The following is a 24,490-nucleotide window of genomic DNA, read 5'->3' on the forward strand; positions in this document are numbered from 1 at the left end:
GGCGCGGGGCTCTGGAGCCCGGGCGACGTGAGGAGCCCCGGCGAGGCCCTTGCCGGGATGCGGCCGCCAAAGGAGCCCTCGCGTGGTGGCGGCTTCGCGCTCTGAGCCGCGCTGTGACCTCCCGCAGCAGCACAGCGCTGGCGGCGCCGCTGCCCGTGAGGTCACCGCCGCCGCGCCTCGTGACGTCAGGTCACTGCTTGCGGCAGAGCCGTGAGGTCACGGCGTGTGAGGGAGGGTCGGGGCCGGCGGGGGTCCCGGCGGGTGACCCGGGACGGGACGGCGAGCGTTCCGGTCTGGCCGGTGTTTCCGGAGGGGGAAAGCGGCGGCGCTTCCGGTGCGGGCGGCCCGGCTGGCGGAAGTGACGGCGGGGTTTGTTGACAGCGGAGGCCGCGGCGGGGGGAGCGGGCCCGAGGAGGACGCGGACCCCCTGCCCGCCCCGGCGAGCGGCGCCGGCACCAGCCGGGACTCCCGCCGCCCCCCCATTCCGCCGCGTCGGGCGGGGGCTTGGCGCCAGGTGAGTGCCGGCGTGTGTCCCCCCCCCCCTCAATCCGACCCGCGGGGCTCGCCCTCCCCGGGGGCACCGGGCCTGCCTGCCGAGGGACGGGGAGGGCAGTGCCGCCCCACGCGGAACCGCCGCCCCCGGCAGCGCCGGCCGGTGCTCCCCGGCGAGGCCCCCGTCCCCTCCCCGGGAGTACCGGGAGCAGCCGGGCCCCGCCGGGCAGGGCCCTGGGCCGCGGCAGCCCGGCCGGGAGCAGCCCCGGCGCTGGCGGGCGAGGTGACCTCCGACGGCCTCGGGAACGGAAAGTGGCTCCCACGGAGCGGGACCGGCGCCCCGTGCCGGGGGAACGAGGGAGGGTTTGGGTTCGTGACCGGACAAAAAGGGCTCTCGAGGCTGTCGGGGACCGTCGCAGTCCGGTGGTGGCAGATCCCCAGTGCCCGGGGTGCGGTAACCTGGGGGCTCCCGGGAGCGTCCCCTTGGGCAGGTGACCTTTTGGAAAGAAAGTCCGCGATACGATTCAGTGAGCCGAAGGAGCGTTTTTACTGCAGGCAGGTACAAAGATCAGCGTGTTTCTTGGCTAGCACCAGTCACTTCATTTGCGATGTCGGACTCAGCAGGCCGACGAGTTTGGAAATTGCAGGCTTTGCTGGGCCACAGAGTAGTTCAAGCTACTCTTACTTCAGTTTCCCTGCTGTAAGGCAGGGACGGTATTTCCCCGCACAAGCTGTGATGATCCATCAATTAATAAAAACGCAGTGATGTGCAGCTGCAAGATGCCAGCTAAAATGACAGTGCAGTTTTCCTTCAAAATGTAACCTGTGCCAAACTCTGCATTTACATTAAATTTGTTATTCTAAAGTCGCTGTAAGGGGTTCACGTCAGTGCGTATTGTTTGCCCTCTCCTTGGACAAGTCCCTGATGCTGGAAAAGTCAGCTTTGCCAGTCATTTTTGTAGCAACAGCGTAAACGTTATATTGTTGGCGTGGAGCCATGGTGAGTCAGGCTTGGCTTTGGGCAGCCGCCTGGAGAGAGAGAGACTGGGAGAGAAGATCGGTCTGAAGTTCAAGGTAGAGAATATTGGCATGGGCGGCCTCAGGAGTGCCAAGACCGGTCCCAAGTCTCGTGTGCCAGCTCAGCCTGAAATGCTGTAACAATACGGATGTAGCCTAGAAATAAGCAATATTTGCCAAAGGGGCTGGCAGGACCTGGAAAGCTGGTGATGGGGGAGAGTGAAGCTGCACGTACTGCGGCATCCTTTGGGTCTATGGATGGTGGGAAGGTGCTGTTACTCCACAGAGAGGGCTGCTTCTGGGGGTGGTTGGGTGTACAGGTTTTTATATGACTGCTCCTGTGTCTCCAAGGGACTTGATTCCTTCGTGCATTAAGATAGAGGCAAATCTATTAGAGAAATAAATTGGAAAAAATATTGGCAGCTGTAGTTCTAGCCTCTTTTCAATTCTTGCACTTGAATTTTAGGCATGTTTCACATATCTGTCTTTGACCCTTCAAAAACACACGTGCACTAGACAGCTCATTGCCCATCATTGGAAAGCACTGGTGACAGTCTGCTAGGCAGGCAGCTTGCTCATCTATTGCCTGTGGAAAGCTGCCTGAGGATAATGATTAGGCAAATGTTAATGATTTGTCAGCATTTCTAGTTCATTTATTTTTATCAACACACTGAGCTTATAACTAGAGACAATATTGATCAGTGCAGCTATTGACACACTTACTTCTATCTCTCCCTGCCCACACCTCATGTCTTGAGTCTAACTGAGGAGGGAGAGACTAGCTTGTATCGTGTCCTGTAGAAAAGGTCACAGCAGCAGCTCTGGGTGCTACTCAGATATCCGTAATAAATCATGAGGATGAATGCTTTGCTTTGGTGTTATTTTAGTGGGATGGTTTAACCACTTTTCTCTATATTAACCTTCTGCATGGGATTTTGTCAGTAGATCACGGGGAGCTCAGAAGTTAAAGGGCAGCTGATTTCTCCAGGGCTAGAATCAACCGGCTACATTGTGCTGGTCTCAGCAGAGGGGGAAATAGAGGATTGTCAGAGCCACAGGAAGGCAGTTCTTGCCCTTTAGTGCTCTAAGCTGCTTGGACAAGTCCCAAGCACTGGCCGTTTCCAGCTGCACGTGATAATAGATTGTCAATGGGAATTTGTTTTCGAGTTCTCTAGCCATCTGTAGTAAACAGTGGAAGAACACTGGCTGCTGGGACCTCCTGTCTGATGGCACAGAGCAACTGGTAGGGATAGCAGAACACGTTTCCCGACTGGTTCAGGTCTTCCTGTTGATCTTGCCTTTCTGGAAAGATTCTCTCAAGCAAGCTTCAGGCAAAATCTGCAAGAGGGACTCGTTCTGGAGGTAAAGGAGATTCATCTCCAAAGCAGACACAGTGCAGAGCACAGGACAGTTTCCTCCCACCTGCATTCTCTTAGCCAGGACCTCACAGCCAGTGAGACGATACTCTGCACTCAGTGGCCCATTTCACCCTTGACTTCTCTCCTGACTTAACTATGAAGGAGAGGGCTGTGGATTATGGATTTCCTTCTTTTTCAAAATTGAAGACCCACCATTTTACTCATTTTCATTGTTTGTACCACTTGCATCTCAAAGGTCTCTGAGCTGTCGTAGCACCCTTGAGAAGTCACAGTTTTATGGTATTGTGACCCCAGCTCAGGACTCAGTGACCCAGAAGAACAGGTTACACCCTTTAAACTATCTCTGATCAGGATGTTAAGTACAATCTTTGTGATTGCTGAGGTTTTGGGTTTGTTTTTTTAGCTCAGCATCTGCTTTTGCTTGGAGACCTTTTGCCTCCTGAGCCAAAACCAGCAGAGAACCTGTCTGAGATCCCCACTGGAAAGGCTGTTGAAAGTTGTAGGTCAGAACACCGTGGGTCAGAAGGAGTTTGGGATCGGAACATGATCGTGCAGGTTGCCTGCAGATATAGTTCCCAAAGATACTAATAGCAAGGAGAAACTATCGATCAAATTCAAGTAAAGCCAAAAGACAAGTTCAGCACCGGTGCCTGCTTCTGCCAGTAAAGTTTTGTCCACTTACGCTAGAGCGAGATTTGGCCCACGGAGACGAGGTGAGTGTACCACAGGAGTGATCCAGTGTGGCTGTTCCTCCATTGCTGAGCGAGGAGCAGTTCTGCCGATCTCCACTTGCTTATTGAGAGGCTCCTTTCTGTGTTGGGTTAATTCCTTGGCCAACTCTTTGACCCCTGCGCTGAAGCATGCCCTCAGAACATGGAAGGAAGAAAAGAGCTTTGATTTCCAACTTGTGCTGCCTTCATATTTGCATGGAAATCCATTCTGCAGCACAGGGAGGGATCAGAAGTCTCGGTCACAGCTGTTCTCCTGTCACCCACAGCAACTGTTTGGTGCCTGAATTTGAAAAGTTACCTCATCCACAGCCTTAACTGATCTTTCGTACAGGTATCATGGCCCAGGCAGTGGCTGAACAGAGCATCTGAAGGGGGAGGAGGGAAGGTGCTTGATCTACCCCGGGTGCCTTTGGGGATAGTGATTAAGGTGAGGAAAGGGAGTTAAAAAACTCTTCCACCCTGTATTGATACGGCAAGAATGAAGGAAAGAGAGAGCACCAGAGGTTTTAGAGAAGCAGAGAGCTGGAGACACAGACAAGTGTCCCAGTCTTCGCAGCTGCAGGATAAAGATCAAAACCAGAATATAGTTAAGGACATTTTGCAACAACTTCCCCAGCAATGGCTGCTCAGCTGTGGCACAGAGAACAACTGACTCCACTGATGTTCTCACTGCCAGCAGGGACATACGTATTGATAAGACACAGGTTTTACATCAAAAATAAACATTTCAACACAATTTTTGTGCATCCATGGAAATATATAGAAGAGTTCACATTAGGGTTGCTTCTAATGTGATTTGACCCTTTGAAAGTGAAATGGCATTGTTGGTCTTCAGTCCCTTCTTCTAAATACCCCCAAGGCTCCAGCAAGCCATCCTTCAGTGCCAGTGAGCGAGTCCTAATACTAGAGCCATGAGATTTTTTTCAAATAAGAAAATAGACAGGAATAGCTTCCCCCAATTTGCCTTGCTCATCCTTCTTTATCCTGTACTAAAACCAAAGAACGGCAAAAGTGTCTTGCCTTTTTCCAGGTTAGTCACTCATACTTTTTTGTGACAGATGTGGAATGGTTTGGGTGAGTCCGTCCCAGGGAGCTGGATGTATAGATGTCCAGCACATGCATAAACCTTGCTTTATACTGCACTCAAAGGGAAGCCAAGCCAGTCCATATGTTTCTCTGTGGCTTCTGATCCACTTCACAGTCTAGTTCAAGGACTTCCGTGAAGCTTCTGGCTTGGTGCTAGAGAGAAACATTCATCTTGAACGTGAAACTTCACTTGGAATGGTGGCAAACAGAATTACAGGCACAAGATGCAGGGCCACCAGATCCCACTGGGGCCATACAAAGGATTGTCCCAACAGTAAATTTTCTGGTGGTTTATCCAACCCACTCTGAAGAAAACCAAGCAATGTGGTTTCTGCCACTTCCCTTTCAGAGGGCCTTTGTCAGCCAGATAACCCCTGCAATGAGGCAACATTTTTTGCTGCGTAGCCTCATTTCCAAACATGTTTCATGTTAACACATTCCCACAGGGTTCCCTGGGGCTGGGGATACTGAGGAATTAAAGCCATACTGCCAGAGAGGCCAAACTGCTGCAGGTTCTTTTGAGGTCAGCAAGTGACAGGCTGTAAATACAACTATCAACATCCTGCTGGTACAACAGCTTTGCAGGACACTTGCCAATGTGCCTTTCTCAATGCATCTTTTTTTCCCCTCTGCTTATAGCTGTCCTGATGTCCTTGTAAATTCATCCTGGAACTTCATTTGAGGAAAGGATCTACTGAATCAAAAGCTTCCTTCTGCTCTTCCCCTTCCCATAACTTCCCTCAAGATGGCATCTGATAGCCCCGAGTCACTAATGACCTTGTGCACAGATTACTGCCTTCGCAACTTGGAGGGGACTCTCTGCTACCTACTGGACAACGAAACTCTCCGGCTTCATCCTGACATCTTCTTGCCAAGCGAGATTTGTGACAAACTTGTCAATGAGTATGTTTCAGGCCTGTGGAGAAGCTGTTGTCTGGTTTGGGAAGAAGCCAGGAGCTCAGGGAAGGGGGAGTATAGCTCTCTAAAAAGAGTGATGGGAAAGGGGGAAAAAAAAAGGGAAAGAATTCATAGGGCTGCTTTTTTTTTTTTCCAGTTGATCCTCATATTAGAAATAAGGATTTGCATTAACTTCAGAAGGAAGTGTCCCCAGGGACTAATGTACTGCTGTGTATCATTCTAGTTTCTGTGGAAATCACCATTTCCACATAGGTAAACCCAGAGTGAAACAGTCACTGCTTCTTCCAAGAACATCAGTAAGCAATAAAGGAGTCTTCCTATTTCCCACCACTGAAGCATTAAAACTCTCTCTCAAACCAGAGAAAGAAGAGTGCAAAGTGCTAACAGATGTTAAATTTTAGGGCTGCTGCTCCCACAGCTTTACAAAGCAACCTGTTTCCAGGGATTTATATAATTTGGCTATCACAGTCTCTCTTGGCTGAACTCCTGCCCACAAAGTCTGGCAGAGAACTTTGGCCAGGTAATTTTCTGAAAAGTGAAAAAAATCAAATTACTAGCTTTAAACAGCTAGGGAAAAAAAAATCTTGGAGTCTGTACTTGCCAGAATCCAGTTTGCTCACATACGTACACGACCTTGCACAAATCTTTGCCTGACATTTTCCTAAGGATCATTAGTTCTGTGCAAGAAGAGGTAATAGGCCAGCTCCCATTACTCCAAAGGCTACTCTGGATGATTAGGAGGGAGTCCGCGTGTGCTTACGCACTTGGTTACATTTTCTTCTAATCAGTGAAGGTGCTAGAGCTGTAGCAGAGCCTTTGTGTCGTGCTGTGCTAATGCCATTGCCCCAATACAGGTACGTGGAGTTGGTGAAGACGGACAGCATCTTTGAACCCCATGAAAGCTTCTTCACCCTGTTCTCAGATCCCCGGAGCACCAGGCTAGCTCGGATCCACTTGCGGGAACAGATTGTGCAGGACCAGGACCTGGAGGCCATCAGGAAGCAGGTGGTATTGCACTGACAGCTTCCAGCTGCCACTTTGCACAGCAGCATTGCTGCATGGGCACCAGCTAGAATCCCAGGCACCCAGAGATTCCCAAGACTCCATCCTTCACTGTCCAAATTTTCTTTGGGAGAACCTCAGCTTCTCCCTTCTCAGCTCCAAGAATCACTGTAGGGAATGGGATGGGGACACTGGTCAAGTCAGGTGATACATGGTCTCAGGCTCTCCTAGTGGGAGGTGGTGTAGCAAACAGGGTGGGCACTCTACCTGTGAAATATTTCTAACTTCGATTTCCCATCTTCCAGGATCTTGTTGAGCTCTACCTGACTAACTGTGAGAAGCTGACAGCCAAGAGTCTGCAAACCTTGGTGAGCTTCAGCCACACACTTATCTCCCTTAGCCTCTTTGGCTGCTGTAATATCTTCTATGAGGAGGAGAACCCTGGAGGCTGTGAAGATGACTGTTTGGTGAACCCCACTCGCCAGGTCTTGGTCAAGGACTTTACTTTTGAAGGCTTTAGCCGCTTGCGCTTCCTGAACCTGGGCCGCTTGATCGAAGGGGTAAATGTGGAAACATTGCTTCGGCCTTTGGCCTCCCTTGCAGCTCTTGATCTCTCTGGGATCCAGCTGAATGATGTAGGATTTCTGACCCAGTGGAAGGACAGTCTGGTTTCCTTAGTGCTTTACAACATGGACCTTTCAGAGGAGCACATCCAAGTGATCGCACAGCTTCGCAAGCTCAGGTTAGCAGATCTGTTCTTCCTTGTTTATCCTTTTCCTACTAATAGGGAAAGGTCTTTTAGGAGTGGTCTACTTGCCTGCTAACAGAGAGCCGCCCACTGCTGGTTTCAAGTTATAAACCTTCCCATGAACAGGCTCACTCATTGACTCACTATACGTATCTGACATGTCTAAAGCCAGCCTCCATTTTGCTTGCAGAAGGACACCGCTTAGCAGAACCTCCCTCTCAGAAAAACAAAAACCATCACGTACACCCCAAAAAAGTAAAAAAACCCCAAACTAACCACCCCCCCAGCCAAACAAAAAAGAACAGCAGAATACCTGAGATAGCAAAAAAATTACTACAGATGCGTACATAAACTAATATAGCAATAATCACACTGTGAAACTCAGTCCTCCAAACCACTTGTCAAACAGGGTTGTCCAAAGTTTAATTCTGATTCTGAGATAAAACTAGGAAAAACTCTGAGCTCAGACTGTCTACTTGCTGTGATCTGTGGAAGCACACTGTGCATGGATGGTGCAACCAAGGGAACAAGCAGTGTAAATAAATAGGCACTCCTGACCTAACAGTGTTGACAGTGAAATGACTTCCTGAAACAGAGTTGAGACAATTGCTATTCAAACTGCACAGTGGTATCAGGAAAGGGATCCAGGACTTTCAAAGCCAAAGAGAAGGGCCTTACTATTCACATGAAGGATGCTTTGCAATGGCTTTAGTATCATCTCTACTGACTGCAGACACTAGGGGGTACCACGTTAACATATGACCTGGAGTCTCAGAACATCCTGGATAACATTTTCAAAATCCAAGTTCTTTTACTCCCAGTGACTTGCGATGAAACTTGGTCTACAACAGGTAGAAGACACTTTTGTGAGTGGGATGTTGGCTCCTGTCTTAGGCAGTTTGGAAAAGTCTCTGTCAAGGGTCTTAGCTACTGCTTGGCAGGCAAGAGCAGCCCCTGTCCTGTAAGGGACCCCACCTGCACATGATGGCTGATCAGTTTATCCCACCAGTCACTCAGCATCAGGGCTTCCCCAAAGCTTAAGCATTTAAATACCTGAATGAAATCAGGGCAGTGTGGTAGCCTGGGGTGGAAAAAATACAAGATTGGGGAAGCAGACAAAAACTTGTGTAACTTAATTTGTGGGATGAGGCAACATATGTTTCTGAGGATGCAAAGATCTCTAGTGCATCTTAATCACCAGGCAGAAATGCTCAGGTGGCTGCTGTGATGGAGCTTGGGAAAGGCAGTTCCTGAGCCTGAAGCAGTTTCCTTTGTGATGTGTGGCCAAATGATTCATTGTGCTCCATTCCAAGTAGACCTCTACCAGATATTTGTGTGCTTTGGTTAAACACAGGGCCAGATCCTGCTGCGGGATCCTACAGAACCACATTCCTGTATCTTGTGAGGAAAATAATTATAATAAAAAATAAATACAAAATAATAATCACATTTGGCTTGTCATCTTCCTCTGGTAGAGAGGCAGAAGCCCCAGCTAATGCTTTCCAGGCTCTGAGTTGCTCTCTGTCATTTGCAGGCACTTGGATATCTCCCGAGACCATCTGTCCAGTTATTACAAATTCAAGCTGACCCGGCGGGTTCTAAACCTGTTTGTGGAAAACCTGGTAAACCTCACTTCGCTCGATATCTCAGGGCACACCATGCTGGAGAACTGCACTATCCCAAGCATGGAGGAGAAAATGGGCCAGACAAGGTAAGGAAGCAGCAATTACTGAGGTCTGCTTGGATGGATAGATCAAAGATGAATTAAGAACCGTTCCCTCTCCTAAGTTTCCAAATTCTGTAGGTCTAATTAAAAAGCAGGATACAACTGTTCCTAGTTTCTCCTGACACTAAAGACTGGTATGGGAATCGGCTGTGATTCCTATATGTGACACATGTAAGGACTTTTAAGAGTAATAAAGAATTCATCCTATCTGCCTGCCATACATATCTGAGGAAGTATTTCAGTTCTTTTCTACACGCATTCTTCCAGGGATCTCTTGCAGTGGTTTATATTTTTTCTGAAAGGACTCCAAAGCCCTTCACCCGTTTTCTACACAAAACATTCTTACCCTCACTGAAATCCAGGCTTTTCCAAGACAGAACATTTCTACACTGAGTCAATACATCAGTGTTCATAGGAGGGCTGAGTGTTTTAGGAACTTAGAATCTAAAGGCATATTTTCAGATTTGACCTGGATACTGGGCAGATCAACCTTTGAAAATCCTGGTGCACCTCTGAAGGGGCATACCTAGAGTTCTGGTTTTCCGGATCAGACAAGAACTCTGCCGTCCTATTCCCTGGCTACTTACTGAACAAAAGCAAACAAGTGGGACAGTACTGGCTCCTTTCCACCAGAGCTGGTGAAAAAATACTGGCTCTTGATCAATAAGGAACATGGCAAAACTAGTGTTCTTGCACGATCACAGGAGCAGACTAGCGTGTCTATCAGATGACATGCAGTCCAGTTTGCAAATACTTTGGATCAGTGAAATTGACAGCCCTTTTTTAAGACGAAATGTTCACCCCAGCTAGTGAATTTCCAGGACAAATTCTACCTGGGAAAGCTGCATTCTGTCTGTGTGAATTCTTACTGCTGTTTCTGTTCAGCACATTTAGCCCTTCACTCAGGATCACCTGGGATGAATGTCTAGTGTTATGTTTAGGAGAAGCTGGCTGATGTACAACTGAAGTGTAGCTATTGTCACTCTAGTTAAGAAGCAGTACAGTCAGAGTGAATGGAGAGCTGATAGCTGTCTCTGTGGCAGGAGACACCTGAAGAAACACAGTACCAACATGAGTGATCTCTTTTTTTTCCCTCAGCATTGAGCCAGCAAAGAGCAGCATTGCTCCCTTCCGGGGTCTGAAACGACCACTCCAGTTCTTGGGCCTTTTTGAAACATCTCTTTGCCGCCTGACTCATATTCCAGCCTACAAGGTAATGAGGCCACAAAAATATTGGCAGTAGGTACTTGGTAGAACTGAAAAGAACATGAAAATTACTGGCTGCCAGTAGAGTGGAGTTCTTAGGGTCTCAGGTGCAGCAACTGAGCTCTGACCTTTCAATAGCTACTTGATAATGCAGGAAAACTGCCAGAAGACAATACCCATACCCCACATGGTTTTTACAAGGGTTAAAAAACATGCTTCTTAGAGAAGGGCATGGAAGAATCTTCCATGAAGGACCAGGGTGTCTGTGACTACAAGAAAAGGACTTAAGACAATAGGAGTCTTACTTGTGACTAGCATCCTCCTGCCCCAGAGGTGCCATTTCTCATTCCTCTGGGCTGAGAAGTGACTCAGCCTCTTTGCTGTCATCCTGGGCCTAATCCTACTAGCAGGGCAGAGGGAGGTTTTATGCTTCGACCTTTCAGAGTTCCTTTCTCATGTTGGTTTTCCTCCTCCATCATTTCTTCCCTGACTCTTTTTGTTCCTTTATGCCAGGTGAGTGGAGACAAGAATGAAGAGCAAGTCCTAAATGCTATTGAGGCTTACACTGAACACCGGCCAGAAATCACTTCCCGGGCCATCAACCTCCTTTTTGACATTGCCCGTATTGAACGCTGCAGCCAGCTGCTGCGAGCCCTTCAGGTAAGCCCCATGCTAGCATTTACTTCACCCTGACAAGGGAAATTTTGCAGTCCCAATCTTTTCTTCGCCCTGGGACACCATATCAGGCCATTCTGGAGAAAGTTCCAGTAGTGCAGTGGAACTGGGTACCTTCATTTTGTAAGCACGTTCCTGCCATGCCTGGGCCACGCATTCCTTGCAGGCTTGTAACAGTCACTCCAAGACTCACAACATGTCAGTGGCACTTCATGTTGCTTCTCTGCAGCTGGTGATCACAGCCCTCAAGTGCCACAAGGATGACAAAAACATCCAGGTGACAGGCAGCGCGGCACTGTTCTACTTGACCAACTCCGAGTACCGCATGGAGCAGAGCGTAAAGCTGCGGCGTCAGGTCATCCAGGTGGTGCTGAATGGCATGGAGTCCTACCAGGAAGTCACAGTAAGAGCAGCCCAGCCTCCTTCAGCTCCCATAGTCCTTCTCTGTATTAAGACTTTAGCCTGGTGTTAGCATCTGGGTCTTCTAAGCCTCCAGGATGTGAACCAAGGCAGACACCAGAGAACCTGTTGCCCAGATCTGCTCCTCGCCTTCACTCAGTGATGGGGATTACATGCAGGGTGCTTCTTATCCACGTGGTGTTCTCCAGAACAAGGGGAAGAAAGTGATGATAGCAAGGCTCCTTTTTATCTGATAATAGTGGTCAAAGGGTGTATACGACACACAGCATAGATGTCTAGCACTGACTGTGGGGTGAAAAGGGTGCGGGCGCTAGGGGTGTCGAGTCAACAGAAAGAAACTTCATCTTCCACCCTACCGGAAGCTAGCTGACATTGTGATGCCACTGGGTTGCAGAATGGCGACTGCTGCATAGAGAGCTTACAGGCAGTGAGGAATTGGCTTGGAAAGTAATGGGCATTGGATGATTACACAGCCCTGTGAGACTAGACTGACAGGGAGAGAATACAGGGTACCAGTAGAGCACGGCTAAAGCACAGTGCTAGATGGGAGGGTAACAGAAATTTTAGCGGTCGTAGTCAAGCAAGAAGATGGTTTCAGTACCAAGCAGCAAGGAAACATGAGGTGATGGGGTCCATGTTTTTGTTTGCTTCCTTTTGACCCAGGTACAGCGAAACTGCTGCCTGACACTGTGTAACTTCAGCATTCCTGAGGAGCTGGAGTTCCAGTACCGCCGAGTCAACGAGCTGCTGCTGAACATCCTCAATCAAAGCCGGCAGGATGAGTCTATCCAGCGCATCGCTGTGCACCTCTGTAACGCTCTGGTCTGCCAGGTGGACAACGATCATAAAGAAGCTGTGGGCAAGATGGGGTTTGTCATGGTTGGTATGGTCCCAAGGTGTCTACTTACCCTTAACCCAAGCTAGCACAATTCCCTTGCAGCAGTCCACCAAATGCATCCAGCCAGCAATCCAACCTTGCAGTATCACAGGAGGGAACTAGTCTCCTAGCAGTGCTAACGTTTCCTGGAACCTATCCCTCCATGTGACATCTTTTACTTGCTTACCAGCACTAGAAATCATGATCTCCGAGATAGGCTGTCTGTGAGAGCAGGGAAGCAGCGTAACTTTATACCTCACCTCTTCACCACATCATATTATTTCCAGAACTGGTACCACCTTGTGACTAGCTCCTTCTGCATCTCCCTGAGTTTGTGACAGCTTCCCAACTCACGTCAACCCATATCACTCACCTTTCCAAAGTATTGCAGAGGCCACCACTTTGCTGCAGTTATACCACATTCCAGACTTTGTCATACAGATCAAAACTGACTTGACTGCAAACTCAACAGCTCGGGGACTGTGACATAGTTCAGCTCTGTGAATACTTGCAACATTGAACATAACCCAGTTCCACTGCTTTAGAGAAAGAGATATCAAGTAGGTTCTCTACAGAGGATCAAAATTGCGTATGCCTGCAAATTGGCTGTAGCCAGCCCTGCAGTACTACAGCAGTTAGTTTTAGCTCTGTGATTCTTGAACTGTTTCTCACTCTTCCCCTTCCTCTGCCCACAGACAATGCTAAAGTTGATTCAGAAGAAGTTGGCTGATAAAACGGTGAGTGTTTCCCGCAAAAACATATACATAGAGTATTTTCTCTTCAGTCTGACTTAGGCACGGAGATCAGTCCAGAGTGCCAGCTCAGCTTCTCTAACAAACACAAGACATCTTAGCTGATGCTACAAAATTTCCTGTCCCAGGGTGAGGGCAGGGCAATGTGAAAGGGAGGCAAAAATATTAAACAAAACCCCCACTTTCTGACAAGTTGAAAGTGAATAACAAGGTTTTCTTACCACTGGAGCCATCTATGGCGATACCAGAGAGGAAACAAAATGGGTTGGTTTGCACTGGGCTCCTACATTAGCAAAGCTCTGTTTCTGTCCCTTTCTCTTTGGCTCTGTAGTGTGACCAGGTGATGGAGTTCTCCTGGAGTGCCCTCTGGAACATCACTGATGAGACCCCCGATAACTGTGAGATGTTCCTTAACTACAGCGGCATGAAACTGTTCTTGGAGTGCTTGAAAGTAAGTATGTCCACTGCTAAGTGGACACACAGGTGCCTGGGCGGGATCTATAAGCAGTACTTCCTATGTTGCACAAACAGAAAAGAAAAAATCTTGCATATTTTCTTCTTTCTCCCATCCATCCACCCAACCAGTAGAAGAACAGAGAAACTTACACTCACCACATCTTCCTCTTTCCCCATCTTGTACGTAGTGCCCCTTAAGTAGGGCAGGAGAGAATAGTGGGCTCTGGCCTCAATTCTCTCATTTCACATATATCTTTAACACTAGAGGTTCCACTTGGCATCTGCTAAAGAGCCATTGCTGACTACCCAAAAATACACAGCCTTTCTAGATATGCTGTACAGTCTTTCTCCAGGGTTGCTTGTTCTCAGCCCTGCGTTTGTATAATCCTGTTCTTTGCTTGCTTAGGAATTCCCAGAGAAACAGGAGCTGCATCGCAACATGCTGGGCCTCCTGGGCAATGTAGCAGAGGTGAAGGAGCTACGCCCACAGCTCATGACCTCCCAGTTCATCAGCGTGTTCAGGTGGGTGCCTGGCTAATGAACAGCTGGGCTGGGGCAGTGTGAATGCTCTGGAGCTCTGCTCCTGAATCACCTGGAGACTTTTAAACCTTTGGTGCATCAGCACTTGTAAATGATCTCTTCTCTCTTGGCAGCAACCTGCTGGAGAGCAAAGCAGATGGGATTGAGGTATCCTATAATGCCTGTGGTGTGCTCTCCCATATCATGTTTGATGGTCCAGAGGCTTGGGGTATATGTGAGCCCCACCGAGAGGAAGTTGTAAAGAGGATGTGGGCAGCCATCCAGAGCTGGGATATCAACTCCAGGAGAAATATCAATTACAGGTGAGGAATAGAAAAGTTTGGCCCACTCACCTAGGAGCCAGGTTTGTCACAGGAAGCAAGCACCAACAGAGAGAAGGGAAGAAATATAGCTCAGCATGGAGGCTCTGTTTAGAGTGAAGGAGAAACATCCTTAGGGATATATTCTTTAGTGAGGGTTTTACATCTTCCTTAGAAAAAAATGTTACACAGGCTGCTGAAATTAGACACCTTGCCTGTCAATTCCTATGGGATAAGTGTGGGAGCCCAACAGAATTTCTCCTGCGTGTTTCTGGTGAAATTGCATAGTTCAGGAAACCCATGACTGAGTATTTGGGACTGCCTAAGCATTTTCCTCTGAGACTGCTGTCCTTTGCACCTCTTTAAATCTGTTTGCTTCTGAAAGTCACATGGATTGCTGTAGCTTTCACTCTCCTCTGGGGGATATTTAGACACAGTTCCCAGAAATCTCTTCAAGGGTTAATACAACTGGTGGAATCATCCAAAGCTCTTCCTATAAGAGGGTATCAGGTACTCTGTATTCTCTTAGTGCTTAGCAGGCATCCAGAACAAATGGCATTCCAATGTCTGAGCTACAGTATAGACACATTATTGTTGTCAGAAGAAACACAGCAACCATTGCACATGAGCAGCCAGCTTTGGCTGGGTATAATTTTGCTTTGGCCCCTCTACAGAAAGATCAGTGCTGCTGGGTTTCAGCTGCTGTGAGGAAATGACTGACAAGAGGATGGAAATCAGTTCTTGGACTTGGTTGCATTCGTTGCAGCTATGTATCTGGGCAGCATGTTTATGCTAAAGTGGTAGGACCTGTAAGCCAGCCAGTATTGCCATGTGACACAGACTTAGTCTTTGATGCCAGCATCTTTGACATGCCAATGGATTTACTGCTGTGGTATCTATGAGCACAGAGTTTGTATTGCTTTGAGTGGCAAAGGTGCTGAAAGAAGCAGCTCTTGGGTTTTTAACAACTTCTGCAATATTTCTGTGCAGGTCATTTGAACCAATCCTTCGACTTCTTCCACAAGGGATCTCCCCAGTCAGCCAGCACTGGGCTACCTGGGCACTGTATAACCTGGTCTCTGTCTACCGTAAGTTCCCTTTTCAAAATCACATCCACTGCGCTGTAGAAGTTGAGGGTGTGAATCTGAGCTTGTTAGCTGAAAAAGTCTTCCCAGCTTAGCTATGTAGGTAGAGAGGACCTTCTTTGAATATGCAGGAACGTCCAGGCAGCACAGCCAAACAAAAAACAATGAGACTTAGTGCATAGGAAATGCCTTCAATGTTTTGATCCTTCTGGCCGTGCTCTTATGTTCTCAGCCATTTTGCGTCTGTTGTTTTCACAGCCAGGGCACACCTAGCAGGCTGGCTCCATAAAAAAGAAAAGTTTTGTGGCTTCTCAGGCCACAGGCTTCTCCTTCTCGTCCTGCCACCCTTTATACCACTCCTGTGAAGGTTCACAAGGACCTGTTTTATTCTTTTCTCTGCAGCTGACAAGTACTGCCCACTGCTGATCAAAGAAGGTGGGATTCCCCTTCTGAAGGACATGATTAAAATGGCCTCAGCACGGCAAGAGACCAAGGAAATGGCCCGGTAGGAAACAAATGCACTATCATCAAACATTCAGTTAGCTTTAGTTTAGTTTTTATTCTTCTACATCAAGTAAGACTACCAAAGAAAGGCCTGTACTGAGGTGTACGAGAGGTAAGAAGCAAACACAGGAGAAGAGCAGGAAAAAAGAGGGTGAAAACAGAACACTAGAGAGGTGTTTATAGGTGGACAATACACACAGGTCATTCAGGGCTGATGGATGCCAGGCAAATTGGTTACGGAAGTGGCTTGTTGCACAGGGGAGCCACATGGCTAATTGCATGTCTTACACTGATAGTCTCCAGTCAGCACTATTCTCCATACTTGTGTGGGCTCCCTGGCTCCACAATCATATTGGCCTGTCAGTAAAATTGCTAACTGCACAGTTAAAATGAGAGGATTTTTCAAAAGGTGGAGAGAGTCCATCACCTTTGTGAGCTTCCCCAACTTACTTTGTTATGTGACCTTCTGTTGGAGTCAATCTTATAGAGTTTTAAAAGCCAGCTGCAGTTTCTCATCATTGGCAAACTGAGAGCTATAACTTCATACCTGCAGGATGAATATTAAAGAGCGGTAGAGATCGGCTGGGAATACGTACCTTGTGGGTGAGCAGCAGGCATTCCCCATAGCTGAAGGGCTGCTAAGTGCTGGAGGTCACTGAAGCCTGCAGAAGACTCTCACAGTTAGGCAGATTGTATATGGTGATGGGACAGTGCAAGAATGGTAAATGAAAAGAATAGGAAAAGCAGGGACAGATGACAGCAGAGTGAAGGACAAACACCTGTATGCATGTGTTTCCTGATGTGATTAAAAGTTATCTGACGATTTGGATATGGGGGTGATGAACGAACAGTCACATGTGGATCTGGATGTATACTAACATGACTTGAAATCCGAAGAGTCTGAACCGTGAGCTCTAAGCTGCTTTTGTGGAATATACTGGTTTTGATACAAATATCGGTTGATACATATCTCAGAAAAGACTGCCTGCTGCAAATAGTATACATTTACATAGAGACCAAGCTGTTGGACAGTTCTTATGTTACTGTCCCACAACTGGCATGCAATAAGCTTTAAACTAAACCCTCTCTCCTTGTCCTTGTTTTATCCATAGGAAAGTTATAGAGCACTGCAGTAACTTTAAGGAGGAGAACATGGACACTTCCAGATAGAGGCAATCATCTAATGCCTCTTGCCAGCACTGTATCCAGCTTCTCTCTAATTCACTGTATATAGGGAGGACTCTTTCTTACCAACTCGCCTGTTGGAAGGAAACTTTATGTGTGTGTGTGAGAGACCCTCAGTAGATGAAGGTGAACAGGGGAGGGGGGAGGGACTTTTTGCACAACAAAATGCTTTCCTTAAATTAGTGGACTTTTTTGTTATGAAGTTTCAGGTTGAAGTTCTGTGTGTATGATTTCTGTATAAAAAGAAAACAAAAAACAAAGACAACTACATTATGTATCTTTTAACGTTTTGATTTTAGACCACACAGAGAGCCTCAAATGATCATGAGCTTGAAGACCTAGTTGTGTGATCGCTAGTGTGACATTTTTATTTCCACTTTTTAGAAAATTCCCTTTTGCTGTATTGCATGAGGTCCTGTAATGTCTGCAAGAACACCAGTCCTGAATTGGTATTGGCTGCTCAATGGGGTTACAGGCAGTGATGAGTTAGTTATTTGGTTAGAGAGGTTGGGGGACACAATACCAGAGAGTTAGACCAAAAGGACTGACCTTTTTAGTGATATTTGTAAGTGGAAGAAATGGGGAAGAAAGATCTTTCAAGTCAATTCACTCCCTTAAGGGTTTTTTAGAGAAGACCCACATTAATGGAAGCATTGCTAACTGTATGTGGGTCGTTTGGAATTAAGACATTCCCATTAGAGTCAAGAGGTCTGTTTTGTCCCCTTTGGTGGTACAGTAGGATCTGCCAGCCCACCCAGCCTCCTAAGGTCAGGTATGACCAGTAAAACCAGTTACACATCCTTAGCAACACAGAGCTTTTCTCTCCAAGGGAGCCTGTGCAACAAGGAACAAGGTTTGTTCGCAAAGGGCTACACATCTTCATTCCAGTCCTTCACCACCTTTTTAGTTGTGTTCGGTTTTATGGGGAAGGGCTACAAATGCCAGAGAGTGTTCTTCCCCTCTGCATAATAAGCTCTACTAGGGCCCAGTCCAGAGCAGCTTGTACCACTTGTGCAAGTCCCAATAATGGACTGGAGCTGTTCTGCTCTTTTTGCTCTGCATCAGTGGAAGCTGTGCTCAGTGGCAAAGTAATCTCCCTTTATAGGAAGCTCACTGCAGCACAGGTGCTGTAATTGGAGGTGCTAAAGTCCTCTCCTGAGACTGGGCAGTCTCCAGGCACCCTTTGGAGGGTGATCCTATGAAACAGCACCTCTTGTTCCACCCCAACATCTTCCCCCTCTTCTGGGAAGCAAAAGGCCCTATTCTTATCTGACTCCCACTAGCACTAACCAGTGCAGTCCTGCTTGTATCAGCAGTATTACTCCAATTTATGTGATGCAGGTGAGAGGAGAGTCCCACTAAGGTGGTCTTCACCTGTAAGACTCCAGACCTATAAAGGGTCAAGAAGCCAAAGGCCAAGGTTTGCCTCACAGCAGGGGCACTCAACAACACAGTGTGCAGTCCACGCTTAGAGCCCTCTGCTTGCCACAGTTCTTTCACAATTCACAAATCTTCCCTTAGAAAAGGTTTTATGTCTGGTAGCAGTAAGGAAACCATGGCCATGTGAGTTGGGACATTTCAGGCCTCTGAGCACAGCCTCGCTGCTCTCTTCCCTTGTATACATTGCTCTCAGATTTGACTCGCTGCTATGAGGTTCTTCTAATGCTCAGAGTTAATGTTGTCATTGCTGAGCACATTATAGACAGATCCTAGATACACAAACTGACACTTTAAATGACAGAACACAGCTGCCCTGGAGAGGTTTATTTTTTCTGCCAATATGGTGTTATTCGATGTCTTTTTTTTTTTTCCTTTTTAAGCATACATCATTTGTTTTGATATTGTGAGATCTGTACTTTTTTTCTTTAAGTATTTTTCAAACTTATATATATTTTTGTGTCACTTTTGAATTGTTTTCATATGGTTTGCAAAACTTGACGAATTATACTTTTTTGCAGTTGTTTGATTGAAATGTATTTTTCTCTCTCTTATTCCTGTTCCCCAAGACTTTGCGTCCCTATGAGCTTTGAGACAGGCAAGCTTATTTCAAGATCTGTTTTCTGTATAACATTTGCTAATCTTCCTTCTGGATGCAAAACTAAGAGAGGCTGCAAGTACTGCCAGCCAGCCTTGGTGCATTAGGGGAGTCAGGCTTTGCTCATTTAATTCTCTATTTAGTGCTGCTGTCCTTTTGAAGTTGTTTCAAGTGACAGTGCCACCCACTAGGCTTTCTTCCTTTCTAATGCCCATATAGTGAAAGCTCCTGCCACTAAAAATCTTGAATCACATGACAAAGAGCACTCAAGATTCTGACTATGTTGGCAAGGTGGGAGTGGGGCAGAAGGGGACACATCACAGATGCGAGAGGTATCAGAAACCCATGTTCCCAGAATGCAGCTGCCACACTGGGGAGACAGCTGGAGCTCAGGAACTCCCATCTCGGCTAGAGCAGACCTCAGCCTTGCATTGTAATCAGAGCCAAACAATCGGGCTTTACTCTTGAGATTTTGGCACAACTACGTCAAGGTTAATGAACAACCCATGGCTTGGTTCCATCTGCCTCAAGACCCCAAAGGATTGGGTTTTTCAAACCAGTGCCCCATAAGTTCAGCAGTGACTGAAGTCTCACCTGCTGCACGCTGGACCATGGTATCCCAAACTAACAAGATCTAAGCTACAACAAACCTTTGTTTCACACTGTAAAGATAACCTCTGTCCTCACTGCTCACATACCCTCATCAAGCTATACCTGAGCCTGAACCAGGATAAAAAGATTTCAAATTCCCAGCAACATGGAGATTAATGGAGTCAGGCCAGCCTGCCAGAAAAGCTTAGCTTTCTGAAATCTGTCACCGATACCAGGGGGAAGGGGGAACTATAACTGGTCTGTTACAGCTAGGTACACATAAGATTTTGAGTCAGGCCACCAGCAAGGTAAATTCCTGAGAGAGCATTTCAAAAGAAATAGCATCCCTGCTAGAGTAACGTGAACTTTGGCTACAAGCTTCAATGTCTTCAAGCCAACAGACTTTGTGAGCTGAAAAATAACATTTCCCTTTCGGTAAGGGGCAAAAGAGAGAAAGGTATCCTCTGAACACCTGAGCATAGTCCAGGAATTCCTGTAGTTGGAAGTTTGAAACTAGTGTGTACCTTGGTTTCCCTAACTGAAACAACAGGAGTTGTTGCACTCTAGGCATAATGCATGTACCGTGACCTGAAAGCACTCTCTGGAGGCAAAGAGGAGTTAATGAATTGCTACCGTAGATCCAGCACTCAGGACAGAACAGGATAATTGTCTGCAGCCATCATACCAATATTCTGCAAAGGAGGGGAGGGCAAAGTGGCTGATTTTTTATGAAGGTCTAATGTAAAAGGGGAAGTTGGATACCCTGAAATGCTCGACTGTTACAGAGAAGCCTCTCAGGCCTTCCAGCTTTGCTGGATCGAAGGAATGAACCAGCAGACTTCAACTCCACACAGAATTACAAAGCCAACGACCAACCCTGCCCAGAAAACTAGAACAGGGTTCTTCCTGTCAAATGAAAATCCAGCTGGAGAGGAGTTCATAGTGTGTAAAGATTCAGCAGAGGGGCTCCTTGTGCTCTGTAGTTGTTGTCCCATTCAGATTCTTATTCATGTTTTCACTACTACATTTCCTTTAATATTCAAAAGCTTGGCAAGCAGAGCATGAACACAACTCAGTATTTCACTGCAGAGACAGTGCCAACAAAGGAACCCTCTACCTTGACTGTATATAGTTTCCTTCCAAGCTGGAGGATGCCTCGTTGTTCAGTGGCCCAAGTCAATGATACAGCAGTCCTCAGCATGCAGGGTGTCAGGTGTCTGCCATTTTCCCCAGAACAGATAAGAGAGCAAATTGGTAGGCAACTTTCCACAAGTGCTTCCATTTTACAAGATCTGTGGGAGGAATTGCTTATACAGATTGGCATCTACTTGTATGAGGCTTAGCACCCAACAGCACCAGCCTTTCTCATCTACACCAAGCCAAGAAAGTATAGCACTGATATTTGTGGCAATTAGTAACATTGCAGATAATTCATCTGCACCATGGCTGTTAGTACTCTGCACCTACCTACTGGCTGAAATTATACCTGTTCAGCACTGAATGCTACCCAGCTTGTCACCTTGGTTGGGCTTCTGCTGCAGTCACTCTAGTCTCTGCAAAAGATGAGTGGGAAGAAAAGTCTTGGAGCTGTGAGCCTATTCCCTCTCACCACTTGAAGAAGGCAATTAACTACCAGTGGAGCAAGAGCTATAGGGGCACTGCATTCAGGCACTACTCCACAGAAAAGACATTTTCTTGAGACTGTTTAGGGAGAAGCCTGCCACAGCTCAGGTGTTGGAGGGTAGCTCGTGTTGGAAAAAAGAGAATTAAAAGTAGGGAAACAGCTGGTCTCCACGACAACAATGTGTATGAAGCACAGAGGGTAATGGTCATCAGGAATGGATGAAAAGCAACATGGGGGCTGCATGAGAAGACAGCACTTAAAAAAAAAGGAATGAGGGAGAGAGATTTCCTGCTGAACTGAAACACTTCTGCTTTAGCAGACTATATTTTGATTTCATATAATTGTTACTGATTCTCTCTGTAATTCTTTTCTTGTTTAAAAAGTTTTTAAGCTAACCAAATATGTATTTCCTTGTTTTGCTTAAAGAAAATAACCTCAGTTATAATGAGCAAGCATCTGCTTTTACTCTGTCCATTGACCTGCCTAATGTTGAGAGGCCTGGTTCAAATGTTTGTACATGGTGAAACCAAGCAAAAAAATAATAATGCACAACTGTTGCTTCCTTACAATTCTGAATGAATTAACTTTTCTGTTGTATCCATTGGATACCCGCTGTGTATTAAACCTAGTGCTTAACAATGTCTTCTTCCTTTGGTCTATGAATGTGGTTTATTTAGGTACATTACTGGTCCATTTGCTGTCATATATTTCATTAAAAATGAAAGGAACTGCCATGTGTTGATGATGCAGTTCAGTGGCTTTTCCTTTCATCACTCCAAGGGATACAATACTGTTTGTCAATAGAAAAGAGGCGTGGAGGAAGAGAGTATTGTTAAGAAATTATGTGAGAGGAGAAAAAAAAAATCAGAACAATATTTGACTGTACGGATTGCCTCTGAACTCTGTAACGGATCTGTGGCTTGCATTCCACAGCCTGAGCTTTGTAAGTGGGCAGAAGCTGAGTGCTTAAGAAAACACTCTAGCTTAAAACAGTCAATCTGCTTTGAGGCCAGCATGACTTTCTTCTTAAGACCCTGGTCCTGCAAGGGTTCAACTGCCGGTTAATTCAACGGTCATTGTAAACTCTCTAAAGGATCAGACTCTAGGTGGCTGAAGTAGGAGGAGGACTTACATGAAATTGAACTGCCTCTAGGAAGCTGAAAACGTACCATGTTGTAGGAGTAGACAGAGATACGTTAGGCTTCCAACAGCATGAAATTCCTAGCTGGAATGCTATAAGAATCTAGATTGTCTGCTCAGAAGCTTGCTAGTAGAGGCTTTCTAGAACTAAGCCTAATTTCAACCAGTCATTTAGGTCGAAACCCTTGAAATAGAGATAAGCTCTGATCTCTGTAAAATGGGTTTCAAAGCTGTAAGAAAATATAAAAACGGTAACATGCACCAAATCATTCTAATCACAAAGCGAGAATACATTCCTTAGGACAGATTATTCTAGAAAATAAAAATGTTTCTACTTTTAAGTGGGTAATATCATTACTACTGAAATTGCCTTCATTAAGCTTTAACATTTACACCTCTCTGCAAAGAACGGAGAGACACTACCCACCTTTTCTTTCTGTTTGTAGGCAGCCTGATGTTACTCTTCTGAGCTTCCTACTGTTCTGAAAGGCTTCCTTTGCAACTCAAGGAACAGGAAGATTTTCAGAATATTTAAAGCAGGCAGAGTAGCAGGGCCATCTCACATACAAACTCTGTACATGAGGTTTGGCAAAGTGCTGATGCAGTCTACGAGGTATCTGAAGGAGGATTTCTGTAGGTTTTGCATTTACCTAGAATAAAAAAAAAAAAACAAAACAGAAAGCAAAATGATTTGAGTGATTGTTGGAAATTCAGACTACAATTTTTATTAACCTTTCAGCACAGCTGTCTCAGATAAACCATTTAAGTGACCTGTACAGCCAGGTGCTTTCCTGGAATCAGCAGGTGGCCACTGGCTCACTTTAAAGAGACTAAAATAATCAAGAATGCACCATTTGTGGTCAAACAATACCAAGGAATCAGCTACTTTTCAGGTGCTGGAGGATAAATTTGCAAAGAATGTGATTTTTCTTTCCAAATTTTTACTGGGAAAGAAGGTAACAAAAGCAGAAAGATACATCTATGTTAAAACTGAAAAGAGTTTAAAGAGAAAACATTGATTTCAGAATTTTTACAGGTCTGTGATGAGATTCATCTCCCCTAAATAGACAGACACTCAAATTGTAAATGTATACATCTAAGCTAGTCTTCTTGGCTTTTTTTTTTATTATTAGCAAGAGATAAAAACACATCTAAGGTGCAATTCAACTGCTTTTAGATGTCTGCTTTCAGATGAGAACCATTCTCTAGCCATGCCTGCTTCCCTCTGCTGCTGTCAGGGGAGTCTAGCGACCTCGCTCAGATGCGAACGTCTTCACTGCAGACATCTGACGGCAGATCAAATCCCACCCGGGCAGCCTCCTACCAAAGTTATGTCAGACACTTCCCAAGCTCCGTTTACATTCACAGGGCTGACTAAACGCGTTCAGCCAGGCACAACCTCTGCCTTTCTCCCGAGGGGATGGAAATCAACAGATGAAATAATCAAACGGGTGAGACCAGAGTTAACGCAGTGCAGCATCTCAGACAGCACCTCCAGCCCTCGCCTTCCAACAGCACACCCCTGCGAGACCCCTTCTATAGCCCGCATCTCCTTGTAGCAGTATTTGCCTCGGGTGCAGAGGAGTTTTACCAGCCACCTGCGCTCCCCGCAACACCTGCTGAAATGAAACCCGGCCGCGGGGCCGTGCAGAGCCCGGGGGTCAGGGTGGGAGGACAAGCGGGAAGGGGCGGGGGGGCTGAAGGAAAGCACCTTTCTCCTGGGAAAGGCCCCCGAGGTGGAGGGCCAGCCTGCAGGGCAAAAGACGGGCAGGTGGTGTGAGGGGAAGAAAGGTGGCCCGCGGGCTGCAGCCAGGCTTTCCCCCTACAAACGCAGGGCGGGGAGGAGAGAGACCCCGGTTCCCACTCGGGGAGGGGGGAGCCGAGCCTGAGGTGTCAGCACCCGACCCGGCCCTGCTGCGGGCCCTCAGCCCCTCCTCGGCGGTGCGGACCACCTCAGGGGGCCGCCTCGAGGAGGGCAACCACCCCGCTTCCCCGCCGAGAC

At 46.7% G+C, this 24,490-nt stretch overlaps 1 protein-coding gene across 8 annotated transcripts; it reads left to right on the forward strand.

Moving 5' to 3' along the window:
• The first annotated feature begins 350 nt into the window (after positions 1–350).
• Positions 351–23,646, forward strand: ZER1 (zyg-11 related cell cycle regulator). Of its 8 annotated transcripts, XM_052814351.1 has the most exons (18): positions 351–514; positions 3,297–3,402; positions 3,951–4,046; positions 5,345–5,608; positions 6,478–6,628; positions 6,931–7,367; positions 8,908–9,084; positions 10,198–10,312; positions 10,819–10,965; positions 11,147–11,383; positions 12,064–12,279; positions 12,973–13,014; positions 13,361–13,480; positions 13,892–14,007; positions 14,139–14,327; positions 15,315–15,412; positions 15,812–15,914; positions 17,026–21,989. In XM_052814351.1, the coding sequence occupies exons 4-18, from the start codon at positions 5,451–5,453 to the stop codon at positions 17,081–17,083; spliced, it is 2,364 nt and encodes a 787-aa protein (XP_052670311.1). In that variant the 5' UTR covers positions 351–514; positions 3,297–3,402; positions 3,951–4,046; positions 5,345–5,450; the 3' UTR covers positions 17,084–21,989. The 8 variants fall into 8 exon arrangements, with proteins under 8 accessions (XP_052670311.1, XP_052670313.1, XP_052670312.1 ...); XM_052814353.1 differs by lacking the exon at positions 3,951–4,046 and having other exon boundaries at positions 3,297–3,443; XM_052814352.1 differs by lacking the exon at positions 3,297–3,402.
• The last annotated feature ends 844 nt before the right edge of the window (positions 23,647–24,490 follow it).

Source organism: Harpia harpyja, chromosome 19 (genome assembly GCF_026419915.1).
Source record: "Harpia harpyja isolate bHarHar1 chromosome 19, bHarHar1 primary haplotype, whole genome shotgun sequence".
Classification (NCBI taxonomy): domain Eukaryota; kingdom Metazoa; phylum Chordata; class Aves; order Accipitriformes; family Accipitridae; genus Harpia; species Harpia harpyja.